General features: G+C 40.4%; 1 protein-coding gene across 2 annotated transcripts in view; it reads left to right on the forward strand.

The window, feature by feature from the left end:
- The first annotated feature begins 470 nt into the window (after window positions 1–470).
- The window catches only part of EXO1 (exonuclease 1), a 42083-nt gene continuing 23108 nt past the window's right edge, over window positions 471–19445 (forward strand). For both annotated transcript variants that reach the window (XM_004439583.3, XM_087424470.1), the window contains exons 1-9: window positions 471–570; window positions 944–1447; window positions 2278–2458; window positions 4785–4904; window positions 7619–7742; window positions 8780–8917; window positions 10169–10381; window positions 18337–18524; window positions 19224–19320. In XM_004439583.3, the coding sequence (XP_004439640.2) occupies window positions 2298–2458; window positions 4785–4904; window positions 7619–7742; window positions 8780–8917; window positions 10169–10381; window positions 18337–18524; window positions 19224–19320 (1041 nt within the window). In that variant the 5' untranslated portion in view covers window positions 471–570; window positions 944–1447; window positions 2278–2297. The remainder of the gene's footprint in view (window positions 571–943; window positions 1448–2277; window positions 2459–4784; window positions 4905–7618; window positions 7743–8779; window positions 8918–10168; window positions 10382–18336; window positions 18525–19223; window positions 19321–19445) is intronic.

Below are 19445 nucleotides of genomic sequence, written 5' to 3' on the forward strand. Positions count from 1 at the left end.
TCAAGCTGCCCCTCCTGTTTCCCTGTCTTTGCACCGTGGGGTGAGCAGCTCTACACAACCACGAGGAGACCAACTCCAGCCCGCATCCTGTCTCAGGTTTTAAACCCTCCACACAAACGCGCGGCGGCGCTCTTTAAACTTTAGCCCGGGAACTGCGGCTGCGGTCAGGAGGAACTACAACTCCCAGCAGCCCCGGCGGCGGCTGCCAGCGTGCCGTGCGCCGCTGCCTGTGGGCCGGCAGCGCCCCCTCAAGAGGCCGTACGGGGTTCCGGCGGCCGGCAGCGGCCGGAGTCGCAGGGCCGCGGGCCACTGTCGCGACCCGCCAGGTTGGTGATCGGGCCCAGGAAGCGGGAGGCCGCGGGAGGCAGTGGCGCGTGGCGGAAGTGCACTCTGACGTCACTTCCGCTGGGCGGGCCGCGGGCTCTCCCGCGCAAATTGAAAGGTCTGGCACTTGGTCGGCGGCTGGCGCCCGGCGTGGTCGGGCCGGAGGGAGTCGGGGGGCGCGGGGGGCGGTGTCGGGAGCCTCCACCCGGCTGCCCTGGAGCTGACAGCGACAGCCCTCGCCGGAAAGTGAGCGGAGCGGGCTGCGCGGAGCCTGGGGGGTGCTGCTGGTCTCCCCGCCCTGGTCCCGGGGTGCGGGGTCTTCCAGGGAGGGAAGGGCGCGTCCGCCGTGGTCCCCGACCCTGCGTCGGGGCCGGGGCGCTGCCGGGGCGGAGTTGGTGGCGTGGTGGGGAGCTCGGTTCCGAGGGAGCGTGCCCGGCCCGGCCGGGGCTGCAGTTCGGCGAACCGACGGCGGGTCGGCTCCCTGCGGACGGTGCCCAGAGGGAGCAGGGCCCGGGGGTCGCGCTCCTGCAGGTTTTCTGCAGAAGCTAGCAGTCCCGTTTTTACGTGCAATCTCCCAATTTTTAAATGTTGACAAGTACATGTTGTTGTTAATGTGCAGGCCAAAGGACACGTGTCTTCTGGAATGGGGTCGCAGGCCGCCCCTGCACCTCCCCGTGGGCCAGAGGCGTGAAGTGGGGAAGCTGCCGCTGTTCCTGTGACCTCGGGTGCGCCAGGTGGTCTCCTTGAGATGACCTGTGCCCTGTGGTCCTCAGTCATTCTTACTATGCTGGAGAGGAAATATTTATTCAAGGCTGTTTATCCGGCTTAGAAGAAACTTATATAAGTTTCATGAAATGTACATTATGTCAGTTTTCCGCTGAGTGAAAGAAAACTCTTTTTAGGGACATTATCTGAAAGATAGGAGAGTAGTTGTTTTTCTCAAACTGTGGGTTGAGGACCATCTGCGTCCAGATGACCTGCCGTGTTTAAAATTCAGAATCCCCCACCTCCCTCCAGAAGTGGTGAATCACAGTCCCTAGGAGTGGAGTTGAGAATCTGCGAACTGCTGAAATTTGAGAACTGCTGGACTAGAGCGTCAGAGGGTTGATACGGTGTCCACAGGGTAAGGCTGACTTCTGATCCTCTGCTTTCTTCCCTTGGCGGGGAGGGGAGCAGGTGCTTCAGAAAGGACCATGGCAGCCCCGCAATTTCTGTATAGAAAGGGCTTAGGAGCTGCAACCTGGTTGGAAGGGGGTGGGAGGTTAAAGCATTTGTCTTGAAGCCCCGTTTGCACCACAGGCACAGTTTCACATTTCTTTGGTGTAGCTTTCAGAGGGTCTGATGGAGTCGTTCCCAGGGACCACCACTGCTTACTAACAGAATGTTCATTGCTTGGAATAGTGCATTCTGATGGCAGTGAATTTCAGTCCTGAGAAAGTACAGCTCTACTTCTATAATTCTGTTTGATTGTTTTTCAATTGAAATGCCTACCTTCCTACAGAGTGTTCCAGTTTCCACTCCTGTGCTGATTTTCATGTTGGCTCTGATAATGCCTGTGTAGACGCAGTATGATACATAATTTGGTAGATTTTAACAATTCCTTTTTGGAGAGAAGATGGACTCATACTTTTTTTAGCGTCTCCTGTGTGACTAGTACTGTGTTAAGGCTTGGAGCATACAGGATGATTCCAAGTGGGAAAGCACTTGGGAAAGAATAAGCGTTAACGAACTATCAAGTGGCATTAGAGATAGTAGTAGTGATTAGTGTAAATATTCTAGACTGAAAATTGTTAGGAGGAGCTCAGGTAAAAATTTAAAGAGCAGTGATTCTCAAATAGCCAAACGGTAACAGTTGTTATCCCAGTTTCCAAGCTGTTTTCTTTATTTTTCTAAAACTTTTGGGTAAATAGATTTTGCTGTAAATATTGCTGTTTTCCCTTTCTCCTTTCCCAGCACGTAGTGAACTTGGCACCATGGGGATACATGGGTTACTGCAGTTTATCAAAGAAGCCTCTGAACCCATCCACGTGAGGAAGTATAAAGGGCAGGTGGTGGCCGTGGATACGTATTGCTGGCTTCACAAAGGAGCTATCGCTTGTGCTGAAAAACTCGCCAGAGGTGAACCTACCGATAAGTAAGTTTGCACCTTATGTTAATTCCTTGCCAATTAAAAATGAGACTTATAATGCCTTTTTTTCAGACAGGGGATCTTTTTCATTCAATGCCAGGTTTATGAAGAAGCGAGAGTGCGTGTTTTAGAACATTGCCAAATCAGGGATGACTTCCGTCTGTGGTACAGGCCTGGTTTTCATTCTTTGTAATAAGCCGGGGTATCAGGACACCGATGGACAAAGACCGAAGACTGTCTCCTTTATTCTTTATCTAAGATAAACTTTTTTTTTTTTTTTTGTGAGGAAGACTAGCCCTGAGCTAACATCTGTGCCCATCTTCCTCTATTTTGTATGTGGGATGCCGCTACAGCATGGTTTGATGCGTGGTGTGTATGTCCACGCCCAGGATCCGAACCCGTGAACCCCGGGCCTCTGAAGTGGAGCATGTGAACTTAACTACTGTGCCACTGGGCTGGCCCCCTGAGATCATGTATTGAAAGCAATTTCTTTTCCACCACTAAATTTGTGCAGTTACAATTGTAGATGAAGACCACAAGTTTTTCATTGCTACTTTCAGTGTTTCTTTGAATATTTCTTCATGGGGGGAGAACTTTATCTCTAGTGTTTTGTGAGTCTTGACGATTCTGAGATTTTTGACTAATTGAAGAGTTGTGCAAAACACAGGGACTATCCTTTATTGCTAGAGATGTCAGAGATGAACTCCACAAGACCTGCCATGTAGTAGGCTCTCAGCAAATGTTAAGTGAACTAAAAAGTTTCAAAACTTTCAACAAATATTGTGTATTTTAATTTTTTTCCCCATAGAAACTAAAAAGTCACATTTGGTAGAGTTTTTTTCTTTTTCTTGTCCACATTTGGTTGGGGATATTAACCAGAAAAGGTCAGAAAGTTTGGATAAGCCTATAATAAACCTTTATGATCATTATAAGGAATGAGTTGGATGTATATGTGCTGACCTGGAAAAATGTCTGTGAAGTATATAAAATGAGGGCGCCAGGTGTCTGACTGTGTATTCTGTCAAGTTGAAAAAAAAATTTCCTTTAAAATTTATTATAATTTTATATTTGTTTTCTCCTATTTTTACTTGATGCTTCGTCAGTAGGTCCTAGTCATTGTTCTGTAGACCAATGCAGGTTCATTGTCACTGGTTTACAGTAAAAAGGAAAAGAAGGACAACGTAATGAGTCTTTTCTTAAGATGAATATATTTGATTTAAAAGATTATCTTTTAGGGGCTGTCCCCGTGGTGTAGTGGTTAAGTGCGCACGCTCCGCTGCTGGCAGCCCGAGTTCGGATCCCAGGCGCGTACCGATGCACTGCTTGTCAGGCCATGCTGTGGTGGCGTCCCATGTAAAAAGAAAGTAGAGGAAGATGGGCACAGATGTTAGCCCAGGGTCAGTCTTCCTGAGTAAAAAGAAGAGGATTGGCATGGATGTTAGCTCAGGGCTGATCTTCCTTGCAAAAAAAAAAAAAAAAAGGTTATCTTTTAAGATGGTGTCTTTCCATTCCTATTTTTGAGTTAAGATAACCTTTTCTTTATGAAATGATGGAAGTTGTAAACATAGCTATTTTTGTTAATTGCCTTGCCAGAATGAAAGACGAAATGCAATCTGTGATGCTTGTTCGGATCCTGGACTGGGGAAAAAATTGTAGCCGTGCTGTGCGGGAGCCGACTCATAGGAGTTTGCTACCCCATCTCCTCCCAGTTCAGCATCCAGTGACCCCACGTTGGTAGTGTATCCACCACTGTAGAATATTCACACGTCAGGGAAATTGACAAATGGTACAGAGCAGGGACCCCTTCCCCCAGAACTGGGTGTTAAACGTTTACCAGGACACCACTGGTTATAAGAAACATTGGGGCAATTGGACAAAATTTAATATAGACTGTATATTAGATGATGTTTTATTGCTGTTAAATTTCTTGAGTGTGATAATGATATTGTTGGGGGAATCAGGTATTTATTGTACTATCTTTCAACTTTTGTGTAGATTTGAAATTTTTCAAAGCAAAGAAAAATGGGGGGAAAAGGCAAGATTTGGAACCCCAGAATTTCTGAACTGGAAGGGATGTCAAGATCTTTTAATCGACAGATGAGGAAAGTGGGTTTTGGAGGGTCAAATAACTCATCAGATATCACATAGCCCATTAGGATCAAAGGCAGGCCTTGAGCCCAAGTCTAAATCAGAGTTTTCATTTCCTATGAAAACATTTGCTTAAAAAACAAAATAAAAATCTTCTCTTTTCATTATTTGTCTTATCTGGTTTTAAAAAAAGCAAAGATATTACCTCATGAGCACTTAAATGCATTTTTCTTTATTTTCACAGGTATGTGGGATTTTGTATGAAATTTGTAAATATGTTACTAACTCACGGGATCAAGCCTATTCTCGTGTTTGATGGATGTATGTTACCTTCTAAAAAGGAGGTAGAGAAGTCCAGAAGAGAGTAAGTCGATTCTCTATTTAATTTCTAACTTAATTCCATTAAGGTCTGACACAATGGTCTGTGTGATACCAATTGTTTAAAATTTAGTTTGTTAAAACTTGTGTTATAGCCTAGCACATGAATAAATTTCCTTAAATGTGCCATGTATGCTAGAAAGGAATGTGTATTTTGAGTGATTTTTATGTGTGTCCAGTAAATCAAACTTGTTGATTGTGGTATTCAAATCTTCCATATTCTTACTGGTTTTTTGTTTTTTTATGTATGTCTACTAAATCCATTAATTATTGAGAAAAGTGTTACAATTTCACTATGATAGTGGATTTGTCAGTTACCTTGTGGTTCTATCCTTTTTTTTTTTGTGAGGAAGACCAGCCCTGTGCTAACATGCGATGCCAATCCTCCTCTTTTTTGCTAAGGCAGACTGGCCCTGGGCCAACATCCGTGCCCATCTTCCTCTACTTTATATGGGACGCTGCCACAGCATGGCTTACCAAGCGGTGCGTTGGTGCGCGCCCGGGATCCGAACCAGCAAACCCCGGGCCGCCGCAGGGGAGCACGCGCACTGAACTGCTTGCGCCACCGGGCCGGCCCCTGGTTCTATCCATTTTTTTGCTTTGTTTATTTTGAAATTATTATTGGTTCCATTCAAGTTTAGAATTTGTTGTATTTTGTGGTAAATTGAAACAATATGTAGTAACTCTTTTAGTCTCTAGTTATGCTTTTCTGTTCTGAGGTCTGTTCTGTCTGATATTAGTACAGCCGGAACAACTTTTGTATGTTCTTAATGTCTTTTTCTATTTACCTTCACCTTTACTATGTCATTGATTTTTCGGTTTGTCTCTTGTAAGGAACACATCACTGTATTTTTTTATCTCTTCTATCAGCCCTTGCCATTTTTAAAATTCTTTTAAATGGAGAGTTTTATTCCTTTTACATTGATCATTAATTACTAATATATTTTGATCCATTATTTCCTACTTCATATTTTGTATTTGTCCTGCTCTTTCTTTTGTTAACTCCTACCCTGCTTGACTTCTGGATTGATTGTTTTTTCCACTCTGACATTGTTTCTAGTTGAAAAGTGATGCACTCTATTTCTGTTCTTCTAGTAGTTATATTAGAAATTTTTTCATTCGTATTTAACTTAACAGAATCTAGTAATTTTACAACAATGGACCTTAGAGAGAATTACTCTATTTTGTTGAAGCAGCTATTCCACCACATTTATCTGTTCTTATTTTTCCCCTATATTGGTTTTTAGGTCCAGGAGTCATTGTGTTGTGTAGGAAAGGCCACTGGGCTTAGTTGTCAAGGGGAGTGTAAGTTATAAGTTATATCCAAATGGAAGAAACCTCACTGAGGGAGCATTTTGTGGGGGGTGCCGCTTGCCTGGTTTTGCTCTCTCTGGGCCTAGAATCAGGTTAGAGAGGGTCGTTCAGGGACGGGTTTTTCAGTCTAGCTGTGCTTAGAGGGCTCTGATTCTTAAAGTCAGAACTTTATAAAGTTTGTTAAAGGATTAACTGAGACCGTTAGGGCCCACATTCTAATCCGAGTAATATACAGTTCACCCAACATTCTTTTAATAAAAAGTTAGTTAATTCCAGGTTAGTCCTAGAAGGATTGGTGACAACCCTAAACCAGTGTGGCTAAGGGACTAGTCCAAACCATATCCCACCTGGGGGTCCCCCACCATGTTCTTAATTCTAATCACACGTAGTGATTAATTTTCTCCTGCTGATCTCGTGCGCGGCTAAATAGTGTTTCAGCCGCCTGTCTCTGACCTGAGGCTCTTTCTGGCTTACCTCTGTAGGATCAGCTCTCTGTGCCACTGTAGCAGTGAAAAGCACTTAAAATCCTTTTCTACAGAGTCTCTTCATCTAAAAGTGGAACCAGGAAATTTGTGGCTCTACGTATATGCGTGTGTACTTAAACTCTTGAGTTCAGACTGATACTTCCAATTCAAATTCAGGACTATGGGGTTTTTACTTAACTCCTTCTGTATTGCATCCGTGTCTGCTGTCGTCCATACTGAGAATCCTGGTGTTCAAGGGTACAGGGCATGAAAAATTTAGAGTATTTTATAATTACTCATTTATTTTATCCCACATTATACTCAACAATAGATTCCGAATAAAAAATTTCTTTCTTTCATGTATGCACTCTCCCCGTTTTAAAAATAGTGGTACGAGATTCTCAGAGCACACAGCTGTTGCTCTCTCCCTGTTGAACCTTAGCCTTGATTCTACAAATTACTGTATGTTTGATGGTTATTAGCAGTCCTTTTGTCAATGTCTCTGTCATGTCTTTTTGGTTTTTTGGAAGTCTGTTCTCTAGTAGATTCCACAGAAAAGCTCTCAGAAGCACTATTTCTCAAGCTCCTTGTATGTTGATCAAGTTCCGCCCTTTACACTTGATACTTAGCTTTGATGATGTGAAAGCCTTGACTCACGTTTTCCTAAGTGTCTTAGTTACTCCACTTTCTGTTGACATAACAACATTGCTGTGGGAAAGTCTGATGATAAGCTTACATGTGCGTGCATTATAAATCACTTGTTCTTTTTGCCTAGGAGCCCAAAAGATCTGGGTTAACATTCTCAAGGACCTGGTCTGTGCTTTCAAATGCGTTGGGCTTTTTTTATTCTTGGAAAATATCTTGAATTACAGTTTTATTACAGTTTCTTGAGTCAGCCTCTTAAGTTTTTTTTCCCTTGCAGAAGACGACAAGCCAGTCTTCTCAAAGGAAAGCAGCTTCTTCGCGAGGGGAAAGTCTCAGAAGCCAGAGAATGTTTTACCCGTTCTGTCAACATCACGCATGCTATGGCCCACAAAGTCATTAAAGTAAGCCGAATAGGAAATACAGCCAGGGTAGCAAATGGCTAAGTTCACTGAAGCTCGTTATAAGTTGTTTACTAACGGGAGAGCAAGAAAATGATGGGGGGAAAATTATTCTAGGCCCAACCTCCAGGAAGGGACAGATGTCAGAGGAAGAAGGGAGCGGTGTCTTTAGATAGAGGAGAGGAGGCGAAGAGTTTTTAAGGGAGACACTCTAAGGAGTAAGAGAAGCTCTCCTTTTCAGATAAGACACTTAGGTAGATAAACTCCATCATGTCATACAGCGTGTTGCTCCCTAGAGATGGGAGAGAGAAATTCCTGGAGGTTCGGTCTCACCCCACTCTCATATGGTCTTCAACGCCTACTGTAACCTTCTCTCTGCAATGACTGTTGAGCCCACCTCGCTGACTCAGCAACTCTGCACGCTGCTAGTCTCCTTAGTCTGCTTCTGCTTACAAGCTTCTTTCCTTCTCATCGTAAATCTTAGTGTCACCGTGCCCACAGTCCCAGCCCTCACTTCCCCTTTTCTGGGCCTGTGTTCAAACTGTGTGGTAAACAAATGGGAAAATAAATAATAATGATTAGATTCTGTAGTTTTATCAATGCAGTGTCAGATAGACTTTTCTAGTCTGATAAGAGAACCTGTTATTTTTATGGGGAAAATATATTCAAATATTATATCCACACAAATGTTTTGTATAGTTTCGAAGCGTAACTATTCTTAAGATGGAAGCTTTCTAGAATTTGAAGTAATTAAGCTTTGTAGATCGTAGGTTTTTGTTTTTCCCTTCTGAATGTATAGCAATATTTCTTTTCTCCAAATTTATAAATTGATTTTTTAAAAAAGATTTCTGAGTTGCTATTTGATTAGTTCAATATATCCTAGGACTAAAAGTAGAAAAACTTACTTCAAAGGAAATGATTTCCCAAAATGATATCAGCATGTGCGTGTTGAGGCTGGTAATAAAATGGGTTTGAGACAGGAAGTCGTTTAGTGCTTTGGAGACGCTGTTCTGGAGATTGACTGGGACCCTCTGTCACAGGCTGCTCGGTCTCTGGGCGTAGACTGTCTCGTGGCCCCGTATGAAGCGGATGCACAGTTGGCCTATCTTAACAAGGCTGGCATCGTACAAGCCATCATCACCGAGGACTCGGATCTCCTTGCTTTCGGCTGTAAGAAGGTACTTTATACCGGCTACATACTACTTGTCTATGTGGATGGAAATAGTGTAAATCAGGCAGCTAAAGCTTTTTCCTCTCCAGGGATAATAATTTTATTTTATTTAATACCTGAAATTAATATCTACTTACAGTGTTAGTAATTATTTTATTTAAAATAAAAAGAAGGGTTTTGCTGCTTGACATTTGTGTAATCTGGACGCTTTTTCAGAGTAAGCCCTTAAGGTTAGAGAGTTTTGTTGTTTTGTCCAAATTCTTTAGGAGAATGTAGTCTCATTGTTTAACAATGATAACTTATATGCTTTATATTTTTCAATTAGGTTAGGTAAATAAACTAACTTATCTACTAAGGGGATTGTGTATAAAACTAATGGAAAATTTTATCATGATATATTAAGGAGGGAAATTAAGATACAAAACTATAGGATGATCTCATTTTTGTTAATACCTATGTTATTTATATTATCTATTTATTTCATAGATGACTAGAAGAATCTTTGTCAAAATGTTAATACTAGGTAACAGTGATAGATGGGAGATTTCGGGCAACTTCTGTTTTCTTCTTCCTGAGTTTCTATGTTTTCCAAATTTTCTGCAATGAACATGTGTTACTTTAGGACTTAGAGTCCTTAGAGCTACTTAGAACATGTGTTACTAGGTTACTTTAAAATGTAAAAGTGGAAGGTAAGGAGAAAATGCCCCCCACCCCCATGAGGAAGATCAGCCCTGAGCTAACGTCTGCTGCCGATCTTCCTCCTTGTTTTTTTTTTCGGTGAGGAAGAGCAGCCCTGAGCTAACATCCGTGGCAGCCTTCCTCTATTTTGCATGTGGGATGCCTCCACAGTATGGCTGATGAGTGGAGTAGGTCCGCAACTGGGATCCAAACCCGTGAATCCTGGCCGCTGAAGGGGAGCATGCGGAACTTGAAGCACTCGGCAATGCGGCCAGCCCCTGAAAGTGCTTTTTGTATGAATTGCTATTTGATTGCCACGACAACCCTGTAGTATAGGTACAAAGTGAAGAGGTACAGAGTTAGGACTATCGAGTCCTGGCATATGACCTTGTCCAGTCATAGCCTATGCTTCAGTTTAATTTACTTGCACATTTCACAATCAGCTGGCCGGCCTATCTCTCTTTTCTCTCAGTGTTATGATGAAGAGCGAAAAAGATTTCTTAGAAACATTGTAATGGATTAGATAAGGAAAAATAAAAATGGCACTTACAGGCATTAACAATTTTCCTTCCTTTCTAAGGTGATTTTAAAAATGGACCACTGTGGAAATGGACTAGAAATTGATCAGGCTCGGCTGGGAATGTGCAAACAGCTTGGGGATGTGTTCACAGAAGAGAAGTTCCGTTACATGTGCATTCTTTCAGGCTGTGACTATCTCTCCTCACTGCGTGGAATTGGATTAGCGAAGGCCTGCAAGGTACTGAAACTGGCCAATAACCCAGACATCGTAAAGGTGAGAGTGATTTCCCAAGTGTCATGTGCAGTTTGACAAAGCATTTCTTAATATAAACCACTCAGAATATGGATTTTAAACATTCTGTCAATAGCCTATATTGTGTCATTGAAAGGAAAAAATGACTAAAACATTCGAACTTTGCTTTTGGCAACTGATGAACTGTGTTTTCAGAAATTGATGAAAAAGTCATAGTAATTTTTCTTTTCTTACCGGTAAAATTGGTATAAAACCTTATGTAAGTTTCAGGTGTACAACCTTATAATTCAACATCTGTGCACAGTACAAAGTGATCAGCAGCAAAAGTCTAGTTACCGTCTTTCACCAGACGATTGAAGGCCTTCACCGTTTCACCCACCCTCCAACTCCATTTTCCTCTGGTAACCACCAGTCTGTCCTCTGTATCTATGAGTTTGTCGTTTTTTGGTTTTGTGTGTTCATTTGTTCTGTTTTTCTTTTAGATTCCACATGAGTGAAATCATACAGTATTTGTCTTTCTCTCTCTGACTTGTGTCACTTAGCATGATGCCCTCATTGTGCTCCATACAGGTCCATATATGTTGTCACAAATGGCAAGATTTCATTCTATACCACACCTTTATCTATTCATCCTTCAACGGACACTTTGATTGTTTCCATATCTTGGCTATTGTAAATAATGCTGAAGTGAACGTAGGGGTCCATATATCTTTTTGAATTACTGTTTTTGTATTCTTCAGATAGATACCCAGAAGTGGAATTGCTGGATCATATGGTAGTTCTATTCTTAATTTTTTGAGAAATCTCAGTACTGTTTTCCATAGTGGCTGCACCAATTCACACTCCCACCAACTGTGTATAAGAATTCCCTTTTCTCCACATCCTCTCCAACACTTCTCATTTCTTGTCTTTTTGATAATAGCCATTCTAATAGGTGTGAGATGATATCTCATTGTGGTTTTGATTTGCATTTTCCTAATAATTAGTGATATTGAACATGGCTTTTCATGTGTCTGTTGGCCATCTGTGTGTTTTCTTTGGGAAAATGTGTATTCAGATCCTCTGCCCCTTTTTTAATCAGGTTGTTTGTTCTTTTGTTGTTGAGTTGTATGAGTTCTTTATAGTTTTTGGATATTAACCCCTTGTCAGATATGATTTGCAAATATCCTCTCCCATTCGGTAGATTGCCTTTTTGTTTTGTTGATGGTTTCCTTTGCTATGCAAAAGCTTTTTAGTTTGATATAGTCCCATTAGTTTATTTTTTCTTTTGTTTCCCTTGCCTTGGGAGCCTTATCCACAAAAACATCACTAAGACCCATGTCAGGAAGCTCACCGCCTGTTTTCCTTCAGCAATTTTATGTTTTCAGATCTTAACATGTCTTTAATCCAGTTTGAGTTAATTTTTGTGTATGGTGTAAGATAGCAGTCTAGTTTCCTTCTTTTGCATGTGGCTGTCCAGTTTTCCCGACACCATTTATTGAAGAGACTATCCTTTCTCCATTGTATGTTCTTGGCTCCTTTGTCGTAAATTAATTGATTATATATGTGTGAGTTTATTTCTGGGCTCTTAATTCTGTTCCATTGACCTCTGTGCCTGTTTTTATACCAATACTGTACTGTCTTGATTACTGTAGCTTTGTAGTTTAGTTTGAAATCAGGGAGTGTGATACCTCCAACTTCGTTCTTCTTTCTCAAGATTGCTTTGACTGTTCAGGATCTTTTGTGGTTCCATATAAATTTTAGAATTATTTGTTTTAGTTCCATGGCAAATGCCATTGGACTTTTGATGGGGATGGCATTGAATCTGTAGATTTCTTTGGGTAGTATGGACATTTTAACAATATTCTTCCAATCCGTGAGGACAGTATATCTGTCCATTTATTTGCATCTTCAATTTCTTTCTTCAGTGTTTTCTAATTTTCAGTACAGAGGTCTTTCACCTCCTTGGTTAAGTTTATTCATAGGTATTTTATTCTTTTTGATGCAATTGTAAGTGGGATTATTTTATCAATTTCTTTTTCTGATAGTTTGTTATTAGTGTATAGAAGTGCCACAGATTTCTATATATTCATTTTGTATCCTGCAGTTTTACAGGATTCATTTATTAGTTCTAACAGTTTCTTGGTGGAGTCTTGAGGGTTTTCTATATATAGTATGTCATCTGCAAATAATGACAGTTTTACTTCTTCCTTTCCAACATGGATACCTTTTATTTCTTTGTCTTGCCTAATAGCTGTGTCTAGCACTTCCAATACTGTGTTGAATAAAATTGACGAGAGTGGGCATCCTTGTTTTTGCTCCTGATCTCAGAGGAAGAGCTTTCAGCTTTTCACTGTTCAGTATGATATTAGCTGTAGGTTTGTCATATATGGCCTTTATTATGTTGAGGTATGTTCCCTCTATGACCACTTTGGTGAGAGTTTTTATGATCAACAGAAGTTGAATTTTGTCAAAACCTTTTCCTGCATGTATTGAGATGATCGTATGATTTTTATCCTTCATTTTGTTGATGTGGTATATCACACTGATTGATTTGTGGTGGTTGAACCATCCTGCTTCCCTGGAATAAATCCCACGTGATCATGGTGTGTGATCCTTTTAATGTATTGTTCAATTGTGTTTACTACTATTTGTTGAGGATTTTTGCATCTATGTTTATGACGGATGTTGGTGTGTAATTTTCTTTTTTTGTGGTGTCCTTGTCTGGTTTTGGTATCAGAGTAATGCTGGCCTCATAAAATGAGTTTTTGAAAAGCCTTCCCTCTTCAATTTTTTGCAAGAGCTTGAGCAGGATAGGTATTAAATCTTCTTTGAATATTCGGTGGAATTCACTAGTGAAGCTGTCTGGTCCTGGGCTTTTGTTTGTTGGGAGATTTTTGATTACTGATTTAAGCTCCTTACTTAGTAATTAGTATATTCAGATCTTCTATTTCTTCATGATTTAGTCCTGGAAGATTATGTGTTCCAAGGCATTTATCCATTTTTTCTAGGTAGTACAATTTGTTGGTGTATAATCGTTTGTAGTAGTCTCTTATGATCCTTTGTATTTCTGTGGTATCAGTTGTAACTTCTCCTTTTTCATTTCTGATTTTGTTTATTTGATCCTCTCTTTTTTTCTTGGTTAGTCTAGCTAAAGGTTTGTCAATTTTGCTTATCTTTTCAAAGAACAGCTCTTAGTTTCGTTGATCTTTTCTATTGTCTTTTTAGTCTCTATTTCATTTATTTCTGCTCTGATCTTTATTATTTCCTTTCTTATACTAGCTTTGGTCTTCATTTGTTCTTCTTTTTCTAGTTCGTAGCTGTTAAGCTAGATTGTTTGAGATTCTTGTTTCTTGAGGTAGGGCTGTATTGCTATGAATTTCTCTCTTGGAGCTGCTTTTGCTGCATCCCGTAGATTGTGGTATGTCACATTTCTGTTTTCATTTGGCTCTAGGTATTTTTTTGATTTCTTCTTTGATTTCTTCCATGACCCATTTGTTATTCAGTAGCATGTTGTTTAATCTCCACATTTTTGTGGTTTTCCTAGTTTTCTTTTTGTAATTTAGTTCTCGTTTCATACCAGTGTAGTTGGAGAAGATACTTTATATGATTTCAGTCTTCCTGAATTTACTGAGACTTGTTTTGTGGCCTAACATGTGATCTATCCTAGAGAGCGTTTCATGTGCATTTGAGAAGAATGTGTGTTCTGCTGCTTTTGGCTGAAATGTTCTATATATACATCTGTTAATTCCATCTGATCTAATGTGTTGTTTAAGATCTATGTTTCCTTATTGATTTTCCTTCTGGATGATCAATCGATGTAAGTTGACTGTTAAAGTCCTTTACTATTATTGTATTGCTTCCAATTTCTCCCTTTAGGTCCATTAATATTTACTTTATATATTTTGGTACTTCTATATTGGGTGAATATATATTTTTAAATGTTATATCTTCTTGCTGGATTGACCCCTTTATTATTATTTAATGCCCTTCTTTGTCTTTGATTACAGTCTTTGTTTTAAAGTCTGTTTTGTCTGATATAAGTATAGCTACTCCAGCTTTCTTTTGGTTTCCATTGCATAGAATGTGTGTGTGTCCTTACTTCTGAAGTGAGTGTTTTGTAGGCAAGTTATAGGTGGGTCTTATGTTTTTATCCATTCAGCCACCCTTTGTCTTTTGATTGGAGAATTTAGTCCATTTACATTTAAAGTAATTATTGATAGATATGTACTTATTGCTATTTTGTTAATTGTTTTCTGGCTGTTTTCATAGTTCCTCACGGTTCTTTTCTTCTTCTCGTTCTTTCTTTCCTTGTGGTTTGATGGCTTTCTTGTTTAGATTCCTTTCTCATTTTTTGTGTGTGTATTTACTATAAATTTTTGCTTTTGGGTTACCATGAGGTTCACATATAACATCTATGTATATAATGATCTATTTTAAGTTGATGCCAACTTAAATTTGAACACATTCCAAAACTTTACATTTTACTCCTCTGTCCACGTTTTATATTTTTGGTGTCATCTTTTAAATCTTATTTTATGCATCCCTTAACTAATTATTGTAGTTTTAGTTAGTTTTACTCCTTTTATCTTTTAACCTTCATACTTGCTTTATAAGTGATTGATCCACTACCTTTACTGTATATTTACCTTTTCCAGTGAGATTTATACCTTCATATGTTTTGTTTTTACTATTTAGTGCCCTTTCTTTTCAATTCAGAGTCCTTTTAACATTTCTTATAGGGCTGGTTTAGTGGTGATGAACTCCTTTAGCTTCTGCTTATCTGAAAAACTCTTAATCTCTGTCCTTCAGTTCTTAATTATAACCTTGCCTGGTAGAGCATTCTTGGCTGGAAGTTTCTTCCTTTTAATACTTTGGATATGTCATGCCACTCTCTTCTGGACTGCAAAGTTTCTGCTGAAAAATCTGCCGATAGCCTTATCAGTTTCCCTTGTATGTAACAAGTTGTTTCTCTCTTCCTGCTTTTAAGATTCTCCCTTTATTATTATTCTCCCTTTAACTTTTATCATTTTAATTATAATGTGTCTTGGTGTGGGTCTCTTTGGGTTCATCTTATTTGGAACTCTGGGCTTCCTGGATCTGGACGTCTGTTTACTTCTCCAGATTAGGGAATTTTTCAGCCATTATTTCTTCAATGAGTTTTCTGACCCTTTCTTTCTCCCTTCATCTTCACTATCTCCTATAATGTGAATGTTATTCTGCTTGATGTTGTCCCAAAGGTCTCTTAAGGTATCTTTACTTTTTTTTAATTATTTTTTCTTTTTGCTGCTCTGACTGGGTGAGTTCCATTGCTTTGTCTTCCAGCTCGCTGATCCGTTCTGCTTCATCCAGTCTGCTGTTGAACCCCTCTGGTGTATTTTTCAGTTCAGTTCTTGTATTCTTTAGTTCAGAAATTTCTGTTTGGAACTTTCTTATGTTTTCTATTCTTTTTTGAAGATCTCACTGTTCTCATTCATTTTCTCCCATGTTCAGTGAGCATCTTTATGACCATTACTTTGTCCTCTTTATCACCTATATTGCTTATCTTCATTTCATTAATGTCTTTTTCTGAGGTTTTGTCTTGTTCTTTTGTTTGGAGCATATTCCTTTGTCTTCTCATATTACCTGACTCTCTCTGTTTGTTTCTATGAATTAGGCCAATCAGCTACCTCTCCTGTTCCTGAAGGAGCAGCCTTATGTAGGAGACATCATGTGGGCCCCAGAAGCACAATCCCCCCTGGCCATCATATCTAGGAGCTCAAAGAACGTCCCCTGCATGTTGCATGCGCCTGCCTGCTGTGGCTGGGCTGTGGCTGCAGCAGAGGTGGGTGGGGCTCCCAGAGGGTGACTCCCACCAGCTTTAGCAGGTTAAAAGGAGAGTTCCAAAATGGTGCCTGCCAGCACCAGTAATAGCCAGATGCCTGCCAGTGTCTCCATCCCCAGATTGAGTCCCAACAGTTTCCTGCCTCTCCAACAGACACTTTGAGATTAGTAAGTGGGTCCATCCTTCACACATGGTCTAGGCGCTTTTCAAAGTGGTGTTTTGTGCTGGGTCCTGGGGTGAGTGAGTCTGCACACGAGCCCTTTAAGAGGAGGTTCTGCATTCTCTACAGTTCTGTGGTTTACTGGATGTGATCCCCATTGGTTTTCAAAGCCAGGCATTTTGGGGGCTCGTTTCTTCAGTGCATGATGTAAGGGTTGGCGTGCCTGATGTGGAGCAGAAACCCCTGACTCCTCTGGGAAAAGTTCTGTATTTTTGAGATCCCTTCTGATTGTGGATCACCCACCTGGAGTGGGTTGTTTTTTATTTTGGCAGGACCATATCTCTGCCTCTCATATTTGTCTCCATGCTATCCTTTTATCTTCTGTTGTGAGACTTTGTTCATCCAGTTCTCAGGTCTCTTTCAGAGGAAATTATTCCACACGTAGTTGCAGATTTGTTTTTTTGTGGGGGGAGGTTCAGGATCTTCCTACACTGCCATCTTGAACCCCTCTCTCAAAGGAGCAGTAATTTTTAAAATGAAGACCAATATAAAGAGACTTAAGGCCAAAATATTCTAGGGTAGAATTAATGTTGAAATGTACAAACTTTTGATTTCTGTCTTATTTCTCTACAGTCGTGGTTGTCAGACTTTTTTGTCTCAGGATGCCTTTACACTCTTCAGAGCTGTTTGTGGCAGTAACTTTGTTTATATGGGTTATAGCTGTTGATATTTACCAAATCAGAAATTTAAACAAAAATTTAAATGCTTATTAATTCACTTAAAAATAACAATAATAAATTCATTGCATGTTAACATAAGTAGCATATTTTTGTGAAAAATAGCCATGTCTTCTACAACAAATGAAAATTGTGAGAGGAATTGCACATTTATGGAAATCTCTTTGATGTGGCTTCATAGAGGTGTCTGCCTTCTCACACAGTCTGATCCAGAATCATGTGTCTCGTATCCTCCAGAAAACTGAGGACACCGTACCTCCCTGCTCTGTAATTGATGTCTTTACCTTAAACAAACAAGTGTACATTAAAGAAGCTCATTTTTCCCCCTTGGATAGTTCTCAGAGCCCTTAGAATTTGCAGAACAGAATTTTCATTTTCTGTTTCCAGGAGTACAACATGTGAGCCCTCCCTCAGGACTAGGGGTGGTATAGTGTAATGGAAAAATCTCTGGACTGGTGGAGAGTGGCCGAGCTGGGGATAGAGCAACATGCCTTAACCAGCCTGTGACTCAGGATCCCTCAGTTCTCCGGGTCTTCCCTCCTTTGTCTATGAGTTTGATATAAGATATTTAATACCTCTTATTTTTTTTTTTTTTTTGTGAGGAGGATCAGCCCTGAGCTAACATCCATGCTAATCCTCCTCTTTTTGCTGAGGAAGATTGGCCGTGGGCTAACATCCCTGCCCATCTTCCTCTACTTTATATGGGATGCCACCACAGCATGGCTTGACAAGCGGTGCGTCAGTATGTGCCTGGGATCTGAACCTGCAAACCCTCAGGTCGCCAAAGCGGAGCGTGGGCACTTAACCACTGTGCCACCAGGCTGGCCCCTTAAAACCCTTTCTTAATCATCCATGACTCTAACAAAAGTAAGAATGTCGACTTTGTTTTAAAAATATGATCTAAGAATATTTGGGTTTTTTTAATTCTCAGGTTTTGTGTGTGTTTTTTTTGCTTTCTAGATGAAAGGGACTTTGAGGGTGAAGAATGTATCTTAAAAGTTATGCCTAGGAATACAAACTTGATCTGTAACTGAATTTTTCATTCTTTCCATTAATAATAGAAAAACCAAAGAAAATACTGTTAGGGAGACTTAGAATTTTAAGTGATATGACATGGTTGTGTTTGCTGGTACAGTTTTTTAATGTAGATAAAAGCAATTAATTTTTCTTCCCTTCCTCATCCTTCTCTAACGTAAACCCTCTGGTCTTGGGGATAATACGTTCCCTGTTCTTCTTTTGCAGATAAACTTGTAAATATTTTTATATCCATTATTAGGTTATCAAGAAAATGGGACATTATCTCAAGATGAATATAACCGTACCAGAAGATTACATCGAAGGGTTTATTCGAGCCAACAATACCTTCCTTTATCAGCTCGTTTTTGATCCCATCCAAAGGAAACTCATCCCTCTGAATGCCTATGAAGATGACGTTGATCCTGAAACGCTAAGCTACGCTGGGCGGTATCCTTTCTGAACCAGAATGCTAGAATCTTGCAATTCCTCCATATTCTTATGGTGATATTTTTAGCAAGACATTCAGTAAAAAGCTTGCAAATTCTTTTTCGCTTTCTTTTTTATAGTGAAATCTTTATTTGTGTTAATTTTGATGACAATCTGGTGAAAATTTAGAGTAGCCTTTTGTTTGTCATCCTGAGGCTCATCTGTTATAACTTGCTCATCACTGAGGCTGATGGAGAGAAACACGTACAGAGTCACTTAGGGGACGTATTCCAAGGGCAGCGCCTAAGAGAACGCTTGTGGCGGGCAAGCTCGTTTTGTTAGGAGGAGCATTCTGGGCGTGTGAGTAGGCCGGTTGAGAGTGCCCTTCCACCGCCACTGGCCACACACACTCAGGTGATGCAGAGCCCTGAGCCCCCTGGGGGAATGGCCGGGACTTTTCTCTCCATCCCCCTTGAAAGGGTGTAAGCGGTGACTTGGGGCTTTGCTTCAGAAAACAGCCAACTCCTGCAGTGACGAGCAGAGACTAGTAAACTCTGCCTGTGGTTTCAGTAGTGCTGAATGTAGAGAGTAAGTGGGATCCACTGAACTCATAAACCTGAAGATTTTCTGTGACGATAGAAAACACTTTTCTATCTTAATACGGTATCGTTTGTTCGGTTGTTAATAAAAAAGCATTCTTCCTTAATCTCACCAACCTAGGTATGTGGATGATTCTATAGCTCTTCAGATAGCACTTGGAAATAAAGATATAAATACCTTTGAACAGATCGATAACTACAATCCAGACGCTGCTACGGTAACATTCTAATGACTTCTTTCTGAAAGCGCACATTTTAGTTATGTCTCAGGAACTGTGACTGAAGGCAAATCTTTATTTAGTAAACGTCTTTTAAGCATTTCTGTATCCGGGCATTGTGAAGA

Source organism: Ceratotherium simum, chromosome 36, assembly GCF_057802395.1.
Source record: "Ceratotherium simum simum isolate JZ-2026a chromosome 36, ASM5780239v1, whole genome shotgun sequence".
Lineage (NCBI taxonomy): Eukaryota > Metazoa > Chordata > Mammalia > Perissodactyla > Rhinocerotidae > Ceratotherium > Ceratotherium simum.